Source organism: Strix uralensis, chromosome 27 (assembly GCF_047716275.1).
Source record: "Strix uralensis isolate ZFMK-TIS-50842 chromosome 27, bStrUra1, whole genome shotgun sequence".
Lineage (NCBI taxonomy): Eukaryota > Metazoa > Chordata > Aves > Strigiformes > Strigidae > Strix > Strix uralensis.
This window is the reverse complement of record NC_133998.1, coordinates 2,409,675-2,430,685: the sequence shown is the minus strand read 5'-3', so window position 1 is coordinate 2,430,685 and position 21,011 is coordinate 2,409,675. Positions and strand designations below refer to the sequence as shown.

The 21,011-nt window shown below is 64.8% G+C and overlaps 1 protein-coding gene across 1 annotated transcript; it reads left to right on the top strand.

Moving 5' to 3' along the window:
- Positions 1–8,664: 8,664 nt before the first annotated feature.
- Positions 8,665–21,011, top strand: MKNK2 (MAPK interacting serine/threonine kinase 2). Its single transcript, XM_074851469.1, has 14 exons — positions 8,665–8,804; positions 8,897–9,099; positions 11,429–11,510; positions 11,698–11,799; positions 11,953–12,050; positions 13,055–13,134; positions 13,681–13,754; positions 13,835–13,939; positions 14,260–14,315; positions 14,498–14,593; positions 16,237–16,431; positions 16,527–16,691; positions 16,804–16,847; positions 17,135–21,011. The coding sequence occupies exons 2-14, from the start codon at positions 9,052–9,054 to the stop codon at positions 17,400–17,402; spliced, it is 1,413 nt and encodes a 470-aa protein (XP_074707570.1). The 5' UTR covers positions 8,665–8,804; positions 8,897–9,051; the 3' UTR covers positions 17,403–21,011.

Here is a 21,011-nt window from a genome sequence, read left to right as displayed (position 1 = left end):
GGCTCTTTGGTGCCGCTGGCAGGAGCTGTGGGCGCAGCCAGCGAGGCTGACGGACTGGATTGGCCCAAGCTCTGCATTCGGGGTCTGCGAGTTATTTTCCTGGTCGCGAGGGGAGTAACGGGCTCCACAGCCATAGCTCCTGCCTGGACCAGACCTGGCTGTGCCCTGCCTGCAGCCCCGGGTCCTGCCCACTCCCCTGGCATGGCGGAGGTGCTGGGCCCTACCAAGCACCCTCTGGCCCCTCTCCCAGTTCTTTGTGGGTGCAGCTCAGCTGGAGCCGCATCCCCCCTGGCCGGGTGCTGCTGGAGGGGCCAGAGCCCCCCGCAGAGCCGAGACCCATGACTGCCCGGGAGGGGGTGCAGCCCCCCCCCAGCCCCCGTGTGCCCCAGGAGCGGGGCCGGGTCCTGCACACAAGCAGGGAAGGGCACAAACCCGCAGGGACCCGAGTGCCAGGTGGTGCTGGGGCTGTGAGCGGGGGGTGAGCACTGTCAGCTCGGCTCACGTCGCTTTTCATCCGTTTTCCCTTTCACACCAACCGACCTTGGCGGCCGCGAGCGCCGTGTCCGGGGCGTGCAGCACCCATCCCGGGGGCTGCAGGGCGCTGCCTTCCTCCGCCCTCCCTTCCTTTTTGCAGGGAAAGACCTGGCCTCTTCCATGCGGGACCAGCTCAGCCGAGGGAGGAGGAGGAGGAAAAGCAGCTTTAGGGGAGAAGAGCTGACGGGCCTGGAGGTGCTGTTGCAGCCGAGCCTGTCCTCGGCGGCGTGCACGGCGCAGGATGTTGCCCAGACAGGTTTGCAGAGCCGGTGCTCGGCCTTTCTCTGCTCCTGCCTCCGCCGCCCAGGCAGCACCCTGCTTTCATCTCCCTGTGCGGGGGCCTCGTTCGTGTTTACTCGCCCGTGAGCCGCAGCTGCCTCCTTGCAATCGAGTCCAAGTCTGCAGGCGAACGGGCTGCAGCGAGCGCCCAGAGCTGAGCCCAGCCTGGCAGAGTGGGTTTAGCTGTGACCCCCGACCTGGCGGTAGTTTTACCGCTCGTCTCCCCAGGTGCTGGTGGGGTGCAGACCAGTGTCACAAAGGCTTCGGTGAGAGCCTGAAGGAGAACAGATTTGTAGATCTCCTGTGTCGCAGGACCTGGGTCAAGCAGGTAACGCGCCCGGGGCTCCGGCAGCCTCCCCTCTGCGGGGCTGACCCCTTCCCAAAAAGCACAGATGGCGTCTGCCCCGGAGCTGGAGCGGGCGGGGGCTGGCGGGCTGCAGGGCACTGCCGCGGCGCAGGGGGGGCTGCGGCGGCCGCCGTATGTTCAAAGGCAAATACTTCTTCTCTTTGGCTCAGCGCTGTCGCCCGCTGCTCCTGAGGAAACAATGGCTCACCCTGCACCCTCATCCTGCTGGGCTCCTCCAGCCCCCGAATATGGAGGAGCTCAGGAGCTTTAGGACCTCAGTTCCCATTAGGGTTTGCTTGAAATCAGCCCAGGTTTCTGAAGCTGGCGAGTACGGGCAGCGATCGCACGGGCCCTCAGAAGCTGCCCACGGGGGACCGTGGTCTGGGGGTCTCCTGCAGCCACGTGGCTTCAGCCAGGAAATGGCCGTGGGGTCTGTGCGGGAGCCGTGTCCCCTCTGGGGGAGGATGGGGATGTCCCCAGCCGCCACCACCTCCCCAAGCAGCAGATCCTGCTCAGAGCATCACTGGGGCTTTGCTGTAAGCAGCGATGCTGCTCACACGTGCGCCAGGCACTGCTCCACGCCTGCATTTCCCATCCCCAGGAGGTGCTGCCCCGTCCCATGCTTATCCCCCCCCTGCACCTTTGGGGTTGGGGAAACAGGGGCACGGGGTGGCACAGGACGTGTCCCCGAGGAGCTCTGCCCTCACGCTCAGCCCCCGCCAGACTTTGGCAGCCCTGTGGCCGCCTGCTCCTTGTTCCCTGAGCAGGCAGCCGGCAGCTTGCCAACTGCTCGGAACTGTGCTTGCTTTTTTTTTCCCCAGGACAGCTGATGTCCCTGGGGCCAGATCCTCCCCTGGGGGCCCTGCAGGGCCCTGGCAGCCCCCCCCAGCCCTGACCCACCACGTGCCTCCTCCCGGACAGGGGGAATGGGGCTGGGGGTTTGTCCCCCTCTGGTTTTGGGCTCTGGGGCTCTGTGGAGGAGGTGACAGCCGTTGCTGGGACAAGGGGATGGTCACTGGCACAGCACACGCTCCCCTCTGCCTTGTACAGCGTGGCCAGGCTGGCAGCCAGCAGCTCCCCGGCCCCACGCCGGGAACACAGGCAGGTCACAACGACCCTTCTGGGAAAGCACCGGAGCGGGGAGCACACGACAGCAGAGAGCATCTGCTGCTCTGTGCCCCCCGCTGTCCCCGCAGGAGGGGACAGTCCCTCGCTGCCACCATTTACCCAGCACTTTGCTGGCGACTGCTTAAAAAAAGGAGTTTGGGGTTAATTTTTGCTCCTGGCAAACAACATCCCCTGCGAACCCAAGAGGCTGCCGGGATGCAGCCACCAGCACCCAGCGTCCTTCAGCATGGGGGTGCACGAGTCTCTGCTGCAGCTTCAATGCCCTTTTCAAACAGCGAGGGAGCAGGGGTAATTTTTTTGGTGGTTTGGGACTTTTTCTGCTCCTTCTAGGAAATTGCAATGTGTCAGCCTGCACCTCTCCTCTCACCGCATCCCCCCAGCTCCCCGGGGCTGCTCGCAGTGACCCGACTGCAGCAGGTTGGGGCTGCTCCTGTGGGTCTCACCCCCTCCCCAGGGAATCCGGAGGATGCAGGGGGGCAAAAAGAGTCTGGGGCTGGTTTAAAAGCCACCAGCAACCGAGGCAGGACCCCCACTGCGGCATGGCACAAGCCCCCCCCCCCTCCCTTCTCCCCAGACACCCCAAAACTGCAGCTCCCAGAGCTCCTGCCCCTGGTTTTGGGGGCTGCAGGGGTTTCCCTCCCCTCGGTCCATCCCAGCCCCCCGTCTCCATCTCCTTGTCCCCTGGGTTTTGGCTGGTGCAGGGTGGCAGAGCTGGGGCTGGCCGTGTCCCTGTGAGGCTGCTGGGGGATGGGGGATGATCCCCACTGAACTGGTGTCTCCCCCTCAAAAGCTTTTTTTGGGGTGAAACCCCCCTAGTTCGTGTTTGTGTCCTCCCTAGGGGCCGCCCTGCCCGGCTGTGGATTACGGCTGCTCCTTAACCCCACGGCACCTCCTCCGACTGGGGAAACTGAGGCACGGCACCTCCTTACATGCCCTGCGTGTGGCCCCCCCTCCTCGGTCTGTGACCGTGTCCTGCTGCTGTCACCAAGACAGGCTGGGCCGGGCAGCTCTGCCATGGGGGTCCCTGACCATGGGGGGGGCAGCCCCAGATTGTGGGTGCAAAGCAGGAGCTGGGAAACACAAGTGGGGTTCGCCCTGACCCCTTCCCCGCAGCAGATGGGGAGTGAGGGAGGGACTGGGGGCACGTCCCTGGGGAAAACTCCACGGTGGCAGTGGGGGGCAAGCGCTGGGGTTTGGGGGTGCGCTGGAGCCCCGGCATCCTGCCCCTGCAGTGGGAGCTGGGCTGGGGGGGTCAGACATGCCGGGGCGCCGCGGGAGCTGCCCAAATTCCCCTGACTGCATCGGGGCAAGGGGGGAGGCCGGGGGGACCCGCCGGCATGTGAGCCAGCACGGCCGGGTGCCCACGTGTGCCTCGGACGTGCGCGGGTGCGTGTCCTTCGTGTCCCCCCTCCCTCCCGTCCCTCCCCGGCAGCAGAACCAGCGCCGGGAGAGTCAAACCTCCAGGTTTCTGCCTGGCAGGAAATTCCAGGTTTTTTGCAAGATTTTTCATTTGAAAAATTGACACGGAGCCAGGGCTCTGAATCCTCCTGCTTCCAGGGGAGGCAAGCTGAGCCCTCCTTGCGCTGGGGAAATAACACAAGGAAAAAGGATTTATTTTAGTTTTTCCCTTCCAAAGCAGAGCAGGGGAGGAGGAAGCCCTGCACGCCCTGCGAGCGGCCACGCTCCCGCAGGGAACATCCCACAGGGAACGTTCCGGGGCAGCTGAGCGCCACTTCGGGGCAGGCTGTGGCCCCGGCCGGGGGGGCGGCGGGCGGGCAGGGGGGCCGGGATGGCCTCTGGCCTCACTCGCGCTCCCTCCGCTCCCCACGCCAACAATAGCCGCCTTCCGGCACGGCCCCACTCGCTTTCCTGTTTTCCCTCAGCTGGTCATGGCGTGTGGGGCTCCCCTGACTCGTGGAGACCCCCCCCCGTCCTGGCTGGCACCGAGGGGCACGGGGACAGGCGATGCCGTGGGGACACGGGCACCCCCGGGGGTGTTTCACCGCTCACGGATGCCCATGAGAAACGGGGCACGACGGGTTTGCTGCCACCAGTCCCGGCTTTGCAGGCCTCGGGCTGCTGGATGCGACCATCAGGAGGAGGGAGGAGGGCTGGGGGGGGCTCAGCGCCTGCCAGGCAGGAGGGTTCATCAAAATTTGTGTTTCCCTGAAAAAAATGTGGATGTCTGCGCTGCAGACTCAGGCCGTGAGCTTCCAAAGGCTCCTCTCGCCCCTGGGTTTGCCGGGGGCGCGTGTGTCCCCGCAGCTGGAGCCACCAGGATTTGCCAGGGCTGCTCTGAAGGGGGGTGCAGCGCTGGACCCCCCCTCTTCAGCCCCAAAACACACACAGGGGAGGCCCGAGGAAAGCAGCCGGGGTTCAGCTGGGGGGTGGGGGGGTTGGCTGGAGCCTGCATCCACCGGGCTGTGCGGGGACGGGGAAACGCGGGGGATGCTCCGGGGTAAACGTGTGTGCAGGCAAAAAACACCTGGGAAGGCACCAGCATGATCGTGCGTGTGTGTGTGTGCACGTGTGTGTGTGTGTGCACGTACGTGGGCATGTGCGTGTGCAAGGTGGCCCTCGGGCCACTGCACGGCTCCCAGCGACGCGCCTGGAGAGGCTGCGCCTGTGCACGTGTGTGTGTGTGTGTGCACACGTGTGTGTGCTGGCTGCACACGTGTGTGTGTGTGCAAACGCCACGGGGGGCGATGCTCTGCTGCTCCTGCTTTGCCCTCGCACACGTGTGTCCGGGCTTTCACGCTCGCCCCACGCGGGTGCACGTCCCCTGGGTGCCGGTGGCTGATGCTGGGGGGGGTGTGGAGGGAAGGGGAGCGTGTCCCAGCACCCTGCGCTGGCGGGGACCCCCCTGGCACCGCGCGCTCGCTCCCTGCCCCCGGCAGCCTGAGACCTGACGCTCTCGCCACGCCTGGCTGCAAACTCGCCCACGGCCCCGCAGCTGGAGGAAGCCGCCCCTCGCGCGCCGCTGCCGCTTGCCACCCCCGGCCCCGGCATCGCCCCAACACCTCCTGGGTCGGGGCCTTTCGCCGATGGGATACGGTGCGGGAGGGAGCGCACCGAGAGCGTGCAGCGAGTGTGCTGGGAGTGCACAGAGAGGCCGGGAGCGCGCAGGGAGCCAATACTGAGCGTGGAGTGTGAGCAGTGAGCACAGAGGGAGCGTGCAGTGAGCGTGCAGTGAGCGTGCGGTGAGCATGCCATGAGTGTGCAGTGAGTGTGCAGTGAACATGCAGTGAGTGTGCAGTGAGTGTGCAGTGAGCATGCCGTGAGCATGCTGTGAGCATGCAGTGAGCATGCAGTGAGTGTGCAGTGAGTGTGCACTGAGCATGCAGTGAGCGTGCCATGAGTGTGCAGTGAGTGTGCACTGAGCATGCAGTGAACATGCAGTGAGTGTGCAGTGAGCGTGCAGTGAGCATGCAGTGAGCGTGCAGTGAGCATGCAGTGTGCACTGAGCATGCAGTGAGCATGCAGTGAGCGTGCAGTGCGTGTGCAGTGCGTGTGCAGTGAGTGTGCAGTGAGTGTGCAGTGAGCATGCCATAAGCATGCAGTGAGTGTGCAGAGAGAGTGCAGACATGCAGTGAGCGTGCAGTGAGCATGCAGTGAGTGTGCAGAGTGCAGACATGCAGTGAGCGTGCAGTGAGCATGCAGTGAGCGTGCAGAGAGAGTGCAGACATGCAGTGAGCGTGCAGTGAGCGTGCAGAGAGCGTGCAGACATGCAGTGAGCATGCAGTGAGCGTGCAGTGAGCGTGCAGACATGCAGTGAGCGTGCAGTGAGCGTGCAGTGAGCGTGCAGACAGAGTGCAGACATGCAGTGAGCGTGCAGAGAGAGTGCAGACATGCAGTGAGCATGCAGTGAGCATGCAGTGAGCGTGCAGAGTGCAGACATGCAGTGAGCATGCAGTGAGCGTGCAGAGTGCAGACATGCATTGAGCGTACAGTGAGCATGCAGACAGAGTGCAGACATGCAGTGAGCGTGCCGTGAGCGTGCAGTGAGTGTGCAGAGTGCAGACATGCAGTGAGCGTGCAGAGAGTGTGCAGCAAGCCCAGAGGGAGCGTGTGCCAGGCGTGAAGCAAACATGCAGAGGTCACAAACATGCAGAGGTGACGCGAGGGCCACACGACAAGCGCGCAGCGGGCAGCGAGCACGCAGCAGGCGTGCAGCGGGGATGCAGTGACCGTGTGGGGAGCATGCAGATGACACGCAGGTGACACGCAGATGACACATGGAGAGCATGCGTCGCACATGCGGTGAGCACGCAGGAAACGGGCAGCACACACGCAGCGAGCGTGTGGCCAACAAGCACGGCGGACCCCCGTGGGCTGAGCGAGCTCCGGGCCGGCCCTGGGTGTCCCCGCCGCGCCAGGCACCCCTGGGTGGCCCCCCTGGGGCTGTGGGTGCCGGCGCTGCTGCCCTGTCATTACCGGCTCGGTGACCTACATGGCAGCGTGCGCAATTTCGGAGGCATGTGGCTCCTCCACCTGCGCCGGAGCCGCCCGACGGGTGCCAGCGGCCAGCGCGCCCCGCGGCACCGTCCCTGTCCCCCGTCCCCTGTCCCCTGTCCTTCCTTTAACTCTGTGAGCCAAAACCCTGCAAATCCCCCCATCCTGCAAAAACACCCCCCCCACACACACCCCCGCCGCCCAGCCTGGGCTGACTGGGGAGCCCTCGTTAGCGGTGCTAATTAAGGTCCAGGGTGCCCAGTTTTCCTCAGCTGCTCTGCTTGCGAGCGGGGTGTGGGAGCTGCTGGCAGGGCCTGGCAAAATCAGGAATTTTGGCAAATCTGCGGGGGGGGGGGGGTGCAGCCAAAATCCCGCCGCGGCAGCCCCACGCCAGGATGGCACCAGTGGTTTTGGGGGGGCTGCAAATCCCTCTGTGAAATGTCCCCAAATAGCGGGGGGGAGAGGAGAAGCTGGAGGGGGGACAGAACGTGCTGGCGAGGCTGGGGGCTGCATCGCTGCGGGGGGGGCTGACACGGGGGTCCCCGGGGGAGGCGGCTGCGGCGGAGCGGGGGGCCCGCGGGGTGCGCAATGGCGGCGTTGGGGCGAGCAGCCAATGCGCGGCGCGGGCGGTGAAGTCATGCTCCGCGGTGCCGCAGCCATTGGCCCTGGCGCTGCCGCTCGGCGCAACGAGTGCGTCTGTTCTCAGCCCGGGTTGGCGTCACACGAGATGGGGGGGCCGGGGGGGGAAGGGGGGGGGAACGACACCCACACGGTGACGGTCTCCCACGGTGCCACTGAGCCTGCAGCTCCCCAGTCACCCCCCCAGGCCACCGCTGGCCACATCCAGCAGGACCTCGGTGGCCGGCAGGGATGGAGGGACGTGACCCCGTGCCCTGCTCCCCGCCTCGGCGCAGGCCTGGCTGCAGGGCTGAGCACTGCCCCGCTCGTGGCATGTGTGGGCTGGGGGGGGGACCAGGACCAGCCCCCACCCCCCTGTCTTGAGCCTCAGGGCTGCAGAAAATGAACACGGAGCTGGAGTGTCCTTGTCCCTGGGTGCAGGGGGGGGACCCCAAGGGGTGCCCCTGCCCCTGGGTGCAGCACGGGGGGGCACCCAGGGTTGTTCCTGTGCCCAGGTGTGAGGTGGGGGGGGGGGTTGGGGTGCCTGGAGGGGGGGTGTCATCATCCCCTGGTGCAGTGCAGGGGGGGGTCCAAGGGGTGTCCCTGTCTCTGGGTGCAGCACAGGGGGTGGCAGGGGCTGCCCCTGTTTGTGGGGGGGGGAGACTGGGGGGGTGTCCCTGTCTCTGGGTGCAGTGCAGGGGGGTGGCAGGGGGGGTGCCCCTGTTTGGAGGAGGGGGGAGACTGGGGGAGTGTCCACATCTCTGGGCGCAGTGCAGGGGGGTGGCGGGGGGGTGCCCCTGTCCCTGCCTGCAGCACAGGAGGGTGCTGGGGAGTGGGGAGTGCAGGGACCCCCCCCGAGGGCTGCCCCCGTCCCCCACTGCAGCGCAGGAGAGTGCCGGGGGGGGTGGGGGGGGGTCCGGGTCCGCGGAGCAGCACAGAGGGGTGCCCCGGTGCAGCACGGGGGGGGGTGGGGTGGGGAGGGTGTGTGTGTGTGTGTGTGTGTGTGTGTGTGTGTGTGTCTCCTCGGGGGGGGGGGGTGTTTTCGTCCCGGAAGGGGGTGTTTGTCTCCCTGAGGGGGGTGGGGGGGTGTTTTTGTCCAGGAAGGGGTGTTTGTCTCCCTGGGGGGGGTGGTGTTTTTGGCCCGGGGGGGTATTTGTCTCCCTGGAGGGGGGTGTTTGTGGCCCGGGGGGGTGTTTGTGGCCCGGGGCCGTGCCCGGGGGGGTGTCCCCGTCCCGGGGCGCAGCGCGGGGGCTGCCCGGGGCGGCGGCGCCCGGCGGGGGCGGGGCGGGACGGTGGGGGGGGGACGGGGGGCGGGCCGGGGCCGCTCTATAAAGGCGTCGGGGGCGGCGGCGGCGCGTCCCCTCCCGGCGGCGGCGCGGAGCGGAGCGGAGCGGAGCGGTGCGGGCTGCGGTACCACCAGCAGCGGCGGCTCTGCGGGGCCGCGCCGGTGAGCGCCGGGCCGGGGGGGGACGACCGGGGGCTCCGTGCGGGGCCGCAGCCGTCTGATTCCCCCCCCCCCTCCACCTCCTCTCCCCGCAGGTCTCGGCCACCCCCCGGACTCCCCTCCGGCTCTGCCCGTCCCTCCGCCTCCCCCCCCCCCACCCCCTGTTTGTTTTTTTGTTGTTTTTTTTTTTTCCGCCCCCCCTCCATTTCTCCCAGCAACGCCGCCCCCCGCCGTCCCCCCCCGCAGCAAGATGGTGCAGAAGAAATCAGAGATCCCGGGTTTCCACCGCTCCTTTAAGGTAAGAGGCTGCTCCCCTCCCCGGGGATGCTCTGGGGGGGCTCCGGGGCCGCGCCATGGGGGGGTCCGGGGGGGCTCATGGGATGCTCCGGGACTGCGGGGCCGGATCCTGCGCTCTGCAGCGCTCTGCGCCGCATCCTCTGCCGGGGGCGTGGGGGGAAAGGGGGGGGGCGAGCCGCCTCCTGCCCGCCGCGCCCCCCCCCCCCCCACCCCGAAGGAGGGAAGCGCCGGGGTCGCTGCCACCCAAACCGAGCAGCGGGACCCCCCTGCCCCCGGGGGTCGGGGTGCTCTCGGTCTGCAGCCCGCCCCCCGCCCCCGCCTCGGGTGGGGTCTGGGATGCTGCAGCAAGGTTTTGCTTGCTCAGCTGCAGCTCCCACGGGGGTCCCCCGTGGGGGGGGGTGAGTGGTGTGCAGTGTGGTTCCCTTCCCCCCCCCCCCCCCCCCAGCTGCACCCATTTGCCCCTAATCTGCCAGCGGGGTGCTGGGCCGCAGCGGGGGGGAGGGGTGGGCTGCCAGCGGGACGGGGGGGGGGGGGGGGTCTGCAGGGGCTTCCCAGGCCCAACCTGGCGTGGGACCTGTTGCCCAAACCCCTCGGGCGAGGGCCTGATCCTGGCAGCACCGCGCACCTTCCCCGGCCCGGGGCTGCGGCTGCACCCAGGGGTGCCCGTGGCACCCTCAGCCCCCGCACACCGCAGCTGGCCCGGCCGCTGTCATGCTGGGGGTGTGCGGGAGGGGGCCGCATCCTGCCCGGTCCTGCTCCCGTCGGTGCTCGCCCCGGTCCCGGTGTGCGGCCGAGCGGCTTCGTGGGATCTTTGTTTAGTTTGGCTCCCGGCGCTCCGAGGGATGCTGGGAGCTCACCCGAAACCTGCCCGGCTTATTTTAGCTGACACCTAATCCTGCTTTTAAGGCTTTTGGCCTGGCTTTGGCTCCCTCCCCACCACCACCCCCCCGGGTGGCTGGGGACCGGGACGGGGCCAGGGGACACCTCGGATGTGCTGATGGAGCCGGTGCGCAGCGGCCGCCCTGCGCCTCCCATCCCCCAAACCTTTTGTGTGTCGGTGCTGCGGCAGCTGGCAGGGCCCTGAGCCCCCCCTTTGCCCCCCGTGTGCTCCCCCCGGGAGGCCTCATCCTGCCCGCGGTGCAGGGACGTGGCCTGGAGCCCCTCATCGCAGGGGGGGCGGCTGCCCTGCTGCAGGGGCGCTGGGCTGTGGCTGGGGGGGCACTGGCAGCCCAAAGGGCCGTGCTGCTCTCTGCAAATTCAGATTTTTTTGGGGGGGGGGGGGCGTGGGGAAGCTGGCAAAATGCTGGGCAGGAGTGTTTAGGCCTGAGACCTGGAGTGGTGGTGGGGTGCTCCTGGTGTGATTTTTTTTGCCCCCCCACCTTGGTAGGGACCTCCCCAGCCCCCCAAGAGCTGCCCCGGCAGTAAACAGGCGTTTTCTGGCTGTTTCTGGCGGCAGTGGCCGGGGTTTGCTGTTCCTGCGACGCGCTGGGGCTGGCAGCCGGCCCGGGCACCGGGGCACTGGGGCGGGTTTGGGAACGCCGCCTGGACCTGCCACCTCCACCCAAACAGATTTCGTAACCCTGGAGAGGACGGGGCCCTTTTGCCTCCCAGCTGGGCGCCCCTGGCACTGCCCCGGCCCACGGTGGAGCGGCTCAACGGGGGCAGAGAGTCCCCATGTCCCCTTTGGGGTGCTGAGACTGAAGCCACCAGGGTTTGGAGTGGGGGAGGCAGTGGTTCTCGTGCCCTCCACCCATCTGGGGCGCAGGGAGGGTTTGGGATGGGGCCTGATCCTGCCAGGTCGTGGGTGCTTTGCAGCCTGCAGGCACCATGTTCACAGAGCAGGGCTGAGCGGGCTCCGGCCCACTGTGACCTTGCGGGGAGCCGGGAGGCGGCAGCGTGGTGGCTCTGGAGCCCATCCTGCCCTGCGGCTTTTCTTCCTCCCCCCTCGCTGTAGTTCAGGTCTGGGTGGAGGTTTGGGGTTGGGTTGGGGCAGGTGGCCCGCCCCAATCCCTCTCATCATCCCCCGCATGCTGGCCTGGGGCTGCTGGTGTGGAGGCATGACCCTACAGCACCATCCCCGTCAGGAGATGTGGTCAAACCCTTCCTCCTCCTCCTCCTCCTCCTCCTCTGGCTCTGCCTGGGGCTCCACCGCGTCCCCTCCCCGGCAGCAGCACCGTGAGCCGGTGTCCTGCATCGGCGGGGCGGGTGAGCAGGGTGTACGCCAAGACCGGGAGCGTGCCGGGGTCTGTGTCCGTACTGGGCTCGGTGTGGGCAGCTGGTGGCAGCTGATCTGGCGGCTGCCACCTCACTCCTGTTCTTGGCCCCCGCAGGGACAAAACCCCTTCGACCTGGAGTTCGACCAGTCCAACCACCTGGAGCCAGTTTTCAACTTCGAGTGCCCGCCCCGTCCCGGTGAGCTGCGGGTGCCCTCCCGTGGGGGTGTGTCCCATCCCGGGGTGCTCCTCCCATCCCGGACCCCGGGATTTTGGGCCTTTGCCTTCCCCCGGAGGCTTTGGGGGGCTGCCCGGGGGGTGGTGATGCCGGGGGAACGCAGGGGCGGACAGGGGTGACTCATGTCGGTGGCTTTGCTCTGGCACAGACATGCCTTCAAGTCAACCCATCGACATCCCTGACGCCAAGAAAAGGAACAAGAAGAAGAAGCGCTGCAGAGCTACCGACAGCTTCTCCGGCAGGTTTGAAGGTGAGTGGGGCTGTGCACGGACCCCAGGGACGACCCCCCCGCCCCCGGCCTGGGGCAGGGCTGGGGCCCTCCTGGTGTCCCCAGGCTCGGGGACAGCTGTGGTGTCCCACGCTGCGGCAGGGCCGGTGGCTCAGGCGTCCTCTCCCCTGCCAGATGTTTACCAGCTGCAGGAGGAGGTGCTGGGAGAAGGGGCCCACGCCAGAGTCCAGTCGTGCGTTAACCTCATCACCAACAAGGAGTACGCGGTGAAGGTAAAGCTCCGCCGCTCGGGGCTGCAGATCTGGCTCCCTCCTGTCCTCTGCCTCAGTTTCCCTTTCTGCCCTCCACATCTTGGGCTCTCCCGGCTCCCACGACCATCCAGCGCTGGCACAGGATGACGGTTTCATGGGCTGGAGGGGAAGAAGAGGGGCAGGAGTGCGGCAGGGCCAGCCTGTGCGGGTGGCACACCGTCCTCTGCCACCACCCAGCTGCAGGACCTTGGTCAACCCCCTTAGCCACGCTCCTCTCCCTGTAAATTAGGGCAGACGAGAGATTAAATTAATGCTTGTGACATGTCTGGGGACTTGGGACAAGCAGGGGCATGCGATGCCGGCAGGGTGGCCAGCTCCTGCTCGCCCCAGGGAAGACTCCATGCCCCTGCGAGCATGTGGGCGCTGGAGGGGGTTGGGGTGACCCAGCTGCTTTTGGGGTCGGGGACAGTGGTCCTGTGGCCCTGCACCCCGCAGGCTCCCAGCCACGGCACGAGGGGGCTGGGATGGGCCCTGTGTCAAAACGCATCCAAATGCAGAGGGAACTGGGCTTCCCCCATCACCCTTGGGGAGCCTTTGGGTGCCCCGGTGGGGAAACTGAGGCAGCAGGGAGGGCTGTGTGGCAATCGGGTGCTCTGTGTGCCCCAAAGGGCTGGGGCCAGGCCTCTCCCCATGCGAGGCCGTGGGTGGGGACCCCCTGCCCACCCCCCGGCACGCCTGCCAGGCGCTCGCCGTGCCAGCACCCAGTGGGGCGAAGCGCCCTTCTCTGCCGCCGCGGTGTCACATGGCCCTCGCCTTGGCCTCGGCCGCGAGGGAGCGGCTTGGCACCGCCACCGGGAACAGCCTGTTCTGCTGCCTTAACCCCTTCGGGCCCCCCCCCCCCCACCCCGCTTGCCTCCGCCCCACCCCGGGGGTCCCCAGCGCCCAGCTGGGTGGGGGTGCGGTGGTTGCCGGCCCCTCCCCGGCAGCGGTGCCTCTCCCTGAGCCTCCCCCTCTTTGCGTTTCAGATCATAGAGAAGCGCCTGGGACACATCCGCAGCAGAGTCTTCCGGGAGGTGGAGATGCTGTATCAGTGCCAGGGACACAGGTACTGCGGGGCAGCCACCGTGTCCCCCTTCCGCTGTGGGCACGGCGAGTGGGCTGAGACCAGGCTGATGCTCGAGACACCCACGGGCTGCAGCCAGGCTGCCCCGCTGGGCAGCGCTCCCTCGCCTTGGCCTCGCCGGCCGGTGCGGGAGCATCTCGAGGCGACATTAAAGCGCTTTGCCATGACAACGGGGGCTGCAGCGGCCAAGTTGGAGCAGCGCCGAGGGGCGAGCCGAGCCACTGCCGAGGCGTTTGCCGTCCCGCCGCGGAAAGCTGCTGAGCAGGGCTGTTTGTGGAGAGGGGCGAGCGAGCCAGGAGGGTCTGCGAGCAATTAGGGAGCAGAGCCGGGCGCCGAAAGTCCCTCTCCCCCCCCTGGAATGCGGCCGGGGGGCCCTGGCTGTGTGGTTTCAATCACTAGAAACCCAATTTTCTCATCCCACGTCCCACCCGAGGGACCTGTGCTGGCTGGGGGTACGGGGGGCTGTGGGGAGGGGGGACCCCAGGAGGTTTTTGGGGGGATGCTGGGCTGATGTTGCCATCCCTACAGGAACGTCCTGGAGCTGATTGAGTTCTTCGAGGAAGAGGAGAGGTTTTATCTGGTGTTCGAGAAGATGAGAGGAGGTGAGTGTGGTGCCAGGGAGGGGGGAGCCACGGCGGCTGGACCCCCAGTGAGCCCCCGCTCTGCTCTTGCCTGGCCACAGGCTCCATCCTGACCCACATCCACCGGAGACGCCACTTCAACGAGCTGGAGGCCAGCGTGGTGGTGCAGGATATCGCAAGTGCCCTGCACTTTTTGCACAACAAAGGTGAGCTGGGGTGCCCTGGGGTGCTGCCATGCCCTCCCCAGGGGGTGCTGCCTCCCCCTGTCCTGCTTCCCAGGGGGGACAGTGCTGGCCCGGGCACACAGGGTCAGGCCCAGCTGCATCACGATGCTTTTTGTGGTGTGGAGCCTGTTCCTCCGGTTTGGCCGGGGCTCGGGGCCAGCAGCAATTTTTGCCCTTTGCCACGACGCCGACGATGATTTGGGGGTGGGGAGGGAGGGGTCCCTGTGCCACCCCCAGACCTTTCACCATGGAGGTCTTGTAGGGGATGGATTTTTGCCCTGATGGTCTCTTCTCCCCCCCAGGAATCGCACACAGGGATCTAAAACCAGAAAATATTCTTTGTGAGAGCCCAGACCAGGTGAGCAGGGAGCAGCCAGGGCGATGGGCACAGGGGGTGGGGGTGGAAGGGTCCCTGGGGCCTCGGGGGTGTGAGGGATGACATGACCAGGCATTAACAAGCAGCTGGGGTGTGAAAACAAGGCTGTGGTCCCCTGGGGGGTGCCGGGAGGGGTCACCAACCACTCCTTCCCCCTCCCCCAGGTCTCCCCAGTGAAGATCTGCGACTTTGACCTGGGAAGTGGCATCAAACTCAACGGCGACTGCTCCCCCATCTCCACCCCGGAGCTGCTCACCCCGGTAAGCATGTGAGCCCCAGGGGGAGGGGAGGGAGCTGTTCTTGGGGGGGCCCCCCCAGCTGCCACCCAGGTTTTGGGGATGGGCTGCATGCAGACACCCCTCTGCTCATCGCTCCTGTTGCTGATGCTGCCTGCGTGTGTAACCCACCCCCCCCCGCCCCGCGATGGGCGAGATGTGGTTACATAATGCGGGGGGGCCAGGCGGGGGGGGGCTGGCGCACAGCCCAGGCTGCCGAGAGCCTTAGCAACAGCCAGCCCCGGTGGAGGCGGCCACGGGAAGGCTGGCGCTGGCCGGGAGAAGTGGGTCAGGCAAGAGGCTGGATGGGGGGGGAGGGGGCTGGGGAGGCCACCGTGATTCCCCTGGTGGCGAGTGAGAGGGGGCTGTGGCCCCCCCGCTGCGGGATGCTGCTTGCATGTGATGGGTGGACACCCCGAAAGCTTCTGGGGTGACCCCTGTGTTGCACAGAGCTGTCCCCCCCTCCATGGGGGGACGCTGAGCCTGCCCCCCTCCCCCGCAGAAAGCCCTGCTCCCCTTTATCACCAGCAGCAGGCCCCCCCCATGCAGGGTGTTGCCCTGCACTCCGGTGTTTTTGGGGCGCTCACGTGCCAGGAAGGACCGAGCCTTGCTGATGTGGGGTGCACAACAGCAGAGGTGGGGGCCCAAACACCCCAGCCCCCTCGTTCCTCCACATTTACCCTCCTCCTGGGGCAGTATCAGAATTCCTGAGGTGTCTCAAGTTTTCCCCGTTCTCAGCAACGGGGGTGGAGGGGGCGGCTGCCCCGGTCCCTGCAGGGTTAAACCCTTGCAGGGTGCTGGTGGTTGGGGTGGTTTGGTTTGTTTTGTTTTTTTTTTTTCTTTCCTGCGGTGGCATCAGCTGCTGGGGCTGGTGAGGCCTCTCGTTAGGAGGCCTCTCGTTACGTTATGGGGTGATTATCTGCTGGCTGCAGCTTTTTTCTCCCCTGTCACGAGGCCCGTGTGGGCTGCGGGTCACGTGTGCTGGAAAGCCCCAGAGTCCTGGGAGCGACGGGGAACAGGCCCTGGCTCTCGCCTCTCCTTGCATCAGTGTTAACTCCTCCGGCACCGCGTCCTGCGCCGGCTCTGTGGTCCTGCGGGGAGCAGGCAGGGGGAGCAGGCAGGGGGAGCAGGCAGGGGGAGCAGGCAGGGGGAGCAGGCAGGGGGAGCAGGCAGGGGGAGCAGGCAGGGGGAGCAGGCAGGGGAGGCTTGGCCCTGCCGCCTGCCCGTGGTGTTTTGCGGCCGCTCCCAGGCGATGGGACAGACGTGGCCCCACTGAGTTGGTTGAGTGGTGCTGGGGGGGGTGTGTGCGTCTGGCCTCCCCGGTGCTGCCCCGTGGGGGTGCCCAGGAGGGGGTTGCTGCACCCTTTTGGGCTTGTTTTTAAAAATATTTTTATTTTTGGGGTGGTAGCTCCCCAGAGAGGCAGGTCTTGTGCTATTCCATATGTGGGAAACCTGGTGGGGGTGATCTGCCCTGCCACAGAGCAAACCCGGGGAACAGCCCCCTCATTTCAGGCGGTGCAGCCCTGGACCTCTGGCAGGACCCCCCCAGCCAGCACAGCTCTGCCCCATCAGTCCCCCATCCTTCGGGGCCCCCCCGTGCTGGGGCTCACCCCAACCTCTCCCCGCAGTGCGGCTCCGCCGAGTACATGGCCCCGGAGGTGGTGGAGGCCTTCAACGAGGAGGCGTCCATCTACGACAAGCGCTGCGACCTGTGGAGCCTGGGCGTCATCCTGTACATCATGCTGAGCGGGTACCCCCCCTTCGTGGGCCACTGCGGCTCCGACTGCGGCTGGGACCGGGGCGAGGCGTGCCACACCTGCCAGGTACGTGGGGAACCCCGGCATCGCCGAAACCCGCTGCCAGTTTGGCAGCACCAATCCTGGCTCAGCCCCTTTTTATTCCCCCCCCCCCTCCACAGAACATGCTCTTCGAGAGCATCCAGGAGGGGAAGTACGAGTTTCCCGACAAGGACTGGGCGCACATCTCCTTCGGAGCCAAAGACCTCATTTCCAAGCTGCTGGTGAGAGATGCCAAGAAGCGGCTCAGCGCAGCCCAGGTCCTGGAGCACCCCTGGGTGCAGGGGGTGAGTGCTGCAATGCCCCCCCCCCCCCCCCCTTCCACTCCCCAAAGCCAGGGTGGGGGACACCCCCCTCCCCGCAGGGTGCCCAGCTCTGACCGGCTGCGTTTCATTGCAGTGTGCCCCGGATAACACCCTGCCGACCCCCATCATCCTGCAGAGGTGAGCTGGGGTGGCCTTGGGATGGGGGGGGGGGGACACACATCCCAGCCCCCCAAACCCTGGCTGCTCTCCAGCGGGCTGCTCACTGCTCTTGCTGCTTTTCGGGGGTTCTGCCGCAGCTCTCACTGTCTGGGCAGTGGTTGCAGCTTGTGATTTGGGTTTGAGCCATGGTTTTGGTGCCTGACCAGACCGCTGTGGCATGCACGTGAGGGGGGGCACCCTGATATTTGACTCCCACCTCCCTCCAGCCCCCCACATCCTTCCCTGAGCCCCCGCCTCCCCCGCAGGAACAGCAGTGCCAAAGAGCTCACCTCCTTCGCCGCCGAGGCCATCGCCGTCAACCGCCAGCTGACGCGGCGCGACGAGGATGAGGAGGAGGAGGCGGAGGAGGAAGCACGACCCATCATCATCAAAGCTACCTCACGGGCCATGCAGCTCTCCCCACCCTCCGAGTCCAAGCTGGCCAAGCGGCGACAGAAGAGCAGCCTGGCCAAGGCGGTGGCCGCTGGGCAGCACCTGGTGGCCCCACTGGTCCTGGTGGCCGACCAAGCCTGAGCTGTGCCCCTCAGACCTGCTGTACCCCGTGTCCCCCTCCTCATTCTTTCTTTCTTTCTTTCTTTCTTTCTTTCTTTCTTTCTCCCCCACCCCCCCACCCCCAAAACCCCCAACATTTCTGGCTAGTGACAAGATCAGGACTCGTCCCTGTGGCTGGTTTCCAAGGTTTTGCTGATCTTGTAGGTCTGGGGGTGGGAGGATTTGTTTAAGATCTTTTATTTTTTAAGGTATTAAATCAAGCGTGAGGTTGCTTCACCCAGGGCACACTCAAGGACATCTGACAGACACACGGACTTTTGTTTCCTGACTCTTGGTTTCTCCTCTGACATTTTTTTTTTTTCCCCCTCCCCGACACCAAAGGACTCTTTGTATCTGCGGCTGCTTTGACGATTTCAGCTCATTTCATACTGTGAACAAAAGACCCTCGGTCGCATTTTCAACAGCGGGAGTCGCGTTTTAACCTCATCCCTCCCCTCGGAGCTGCAGGTCTTTCCCCAACGTTGGGGTAGATCCCACAGAACCCCCCTCACGGGGGTCCGGGAGCCACCTCCCGGGTGCGGGGAACCCCTCTGTCCCGTGCTTGGGGACACCATGGGCGTTGTGCAGGGAACCGCTCGGGTCAGGGAGAGACAGTGCCAGCGAGGGAGCAGCGCCCCGTCCCACCGAGCCGCCTTCTCTCCTCAGCAGCCAGCTTCCAGAATAAGCTATTCACCCCCATTTTTTTCTTTTTTTAATTATTGTTGGTTTTAAACTGCTAGCTGTGCTTCTCTACAGGGCACGGAGAAATGTCTTCCTTTCCTCCCGCGCTCCGGCTGGTGGCTCCCCGGGGGTAAGGTCAGAGCTGGGGGGATGCACAGGCGTCCGGGGCTGTGCTCTTGTGCTGGGTCGGGTGTTGTACCCCTGTTTTTGGAGGGGCTGGTTGCCAGTGGCTGTGCCCTCATGGAGGTGCAAGGTGGGGGATGAGGTCTCCAGGGTGGCTGGAGCAGCCAAAAAATACCCCTCTAGGAATAGCAGGGTGCTCTGTGAAAAGTAAAAGACCCCCCCCTTGAAGAACACCGGGACATGTGGCAGGGCGGTGTGAGCTGGTGTGGCTTCGGGCTGGCCCCGAGGCTGTGGCAGGAGGGTCTGAGGGCGCCGGTGGGCGAGGGGCCAGGGTGGTGGCAGCACCCAAGGGCCACGGCATGGGGGCGCAGCCTGGGGAGGGCTCAGGATGTGGGGCTGGAGGGTTGGGGGTCAGGGCAGCAGCGCCTGGGCAGCGCAGGGTCTGACATGCAGCTGGGGAGAGCTGGGCGTTGCGTGTTCACGTGTGTGCATTTGCGTCCATGTTCGTGTGCGTTCACGTGTCTGCGTGCGTCGCGTCGCCGTCTCCTCGGAGCTCGCTTTGGGGAAGGGAGAGGGAACGCGCGTGGGGGAAGGAGTTAGGATGCTGAATCGGGACGAGGCCCTTGGTGCTTTCTGCCACGCGGGGCTGGATCCGTCCAGGTGAGCGAGCAGTGCCGCGCTCGGAGCCGGGCTGGCTCCAGCTCCTCCAGACACCCCCTGCACCCCGCCAGAGCAGCAAACCTGCTCCCTGCGCGGGCATGGCCACGGGTCGTGCCACTGAGCTGCACCCGCTGCCGTCCCCATGTCCCACCGGGAGGGAGGGTGCCTCCTTTGTTAGCAATCTCCTTTCCCTTCCAACTCAATGCTTTGAGCTTTATATTTTGAAAAAGCAGCCTCAGCCCATCATGTGCACAGGTGAAGGCTTTGGGAGCTTGCTTTGAGCTGGGGGAGAGACTTCCCTGGGTCTTAAGCTGAAGACAGTCACTGTCTCTGAAAAAAAAAAGTTCTCCTTTTTATTTTAAGACTGCTGACAGCAATACTATGCAATATATGTTGTTTTTTGTTTCAGGGAGGTGTGTGTGAGTTATCTTGGGAGATGATGATCTCGGGTGTTGATGGAGTTTTGGGCAGGGACCATCTTTTCTCGCCCTTTCTGGCCCTTCTGCCAAGTGGCATTGGTGGGGAGGGGAGGGCGACTCCCCTTCTCCCACTTCCCCCCCCTGCCCCCCCTCAAAACTGCCTCACACCTGCGATCTGCCCTCTCCCCTGCGTGCCCCCGGTCCACCATGCGGGGTGGGGAGGAGCAGGGTAGAGGTGAGGGGAGACACCCCCCCACGCAGGCACTGGGACACCCCGGAGAGGCCTCCTTTAAAGGAAGAAAAAAAAAAATCCATCTTGATTGTACATTGTTACTTTTTATAGCTTATTTTGTTTTATCAGTTGTAGATAATTCCTTGTTGTCTTATATTAAGAAATACTTGAATGATGTACAGTACGCGATGCCTTGAGCTGGTATTGTGAAAGCTATTGTTAATGCTGCACGCCGCAGCCTTTTTTTTTAAAAAAAAAAAAGAAATCATGGGAAGGGGGTGGCAGGGGGAACGTCTCTGAATATTTTTGTCCCCCATGCTTTTGTTGGCAAACAGTTTCCCCCTCTTCCCACGCGTAAGACCTATCTTTTATACACGTATACACACACACACACTCTCTTCTGAAGGCTGGCGCGTGGCCTGGGTGACCCATGGCTGTGCGGGAGCTCGTCCCCGTGGGCGCTTTGCTGACGCGTGGGCATCCTCGGCTGGGGGTGCCCACAGCCAGCAGATGCTGTGGGTGTCTGCATCGAGGGGATGGATGTGCTGGGGAACATCCGAGCTCTTTGCTGGTTGCTCGGCCCGGGCTGGGCTTTGCGTTTCAGCTCGGGGGTTTGGTTTGACCGTGGACGCGGCGTTCCTGGCGTGGCGCTGGTGGGGGGACCCGTGCTGCCGGGGCACGCGTGGCAGGGGCTGGGCGTTTATAGGGGATCCTTAAATGCCTGTAGAGCTGGGGGATCAACTCTGAACCACCTCTGGCCCTGATTCATGGCGGGGTCGGGGACCCGTGGGTGCTTCGGCACTGCACCGGGCTGGCTGGGGAGATGCTCGTGCCAGGTCCGGACATCCCCTCCCCGCCGCCAGCGCCTCTCCCAGGGTGTTTTCCAGACAGATGCTCCCCGACCCGCAGTCCAGCACCACCTAACCCCTCTCGCCAACGCCCTTCTTCCTCCTCTTCCTCTTTCAAAGCCTTTCCCCCCCCCATAGAGCATCTGTCTTGGAAACCAACTTCAAAAAGATTTTTTTTTTTAAAGCTGGAAATTTTAAGTGTTTTGGCTTCCTCTCCTTCCCCCCCGCCCTTCCTTCAGCCAACTAACTCGACTTAGAACTGGTTAGAAATGTTTACTGTGAAGCTAACTTTTTTTTATCAAAACAGGAGAAACTTTCTCCACTTTACAATTGATGAAGACTGCCAAAGCTGGTTCGACAAGAGTCATGTTAACGCACTGTTGGTTTGTACAATGGCAGCCTCTGCTTGGGGGCTGACTGGAAAATAAAAATGAAAATCTAAAAAAAAAAAAAAAAATCCAAACCACAAAAAAGGAAAAAAAAAAAAAAAACCACAAAAACAAGCACTTTACTGTATGTACCAGGTGAACTGATACAGCTGAATTGAAGTTTTCCTTTATAACAATTGTTGATGCCAGAATTTTGTATTCTGTTTTGTAAGAATTTAATAAAAATGCATTGAGACCTA

Coding starts and splice junctions, on each gene's coding strand:
- MKNK2 (XM_074851469.1), top strand. CDS start 9,052: ATGGTGCAGAAGAAATCAGAGATCCCGGGTTTCCACCGCTCCTTTAAG. Junction 9,100..11,428: donor GTTTCCACCGCTCCTTTAAG/GTAAGAGGCTGC, acceptor TGGCCCCCGCAG/GGACAAAACCCCTTCGACCT. Junction 16,432..16,526: donor AGGCGTGCCACACCTGCCAG/GTACGTGGGGAA, acceptor CCCCCTCCACAG/AACATGCTCTTCGAGAGCAT.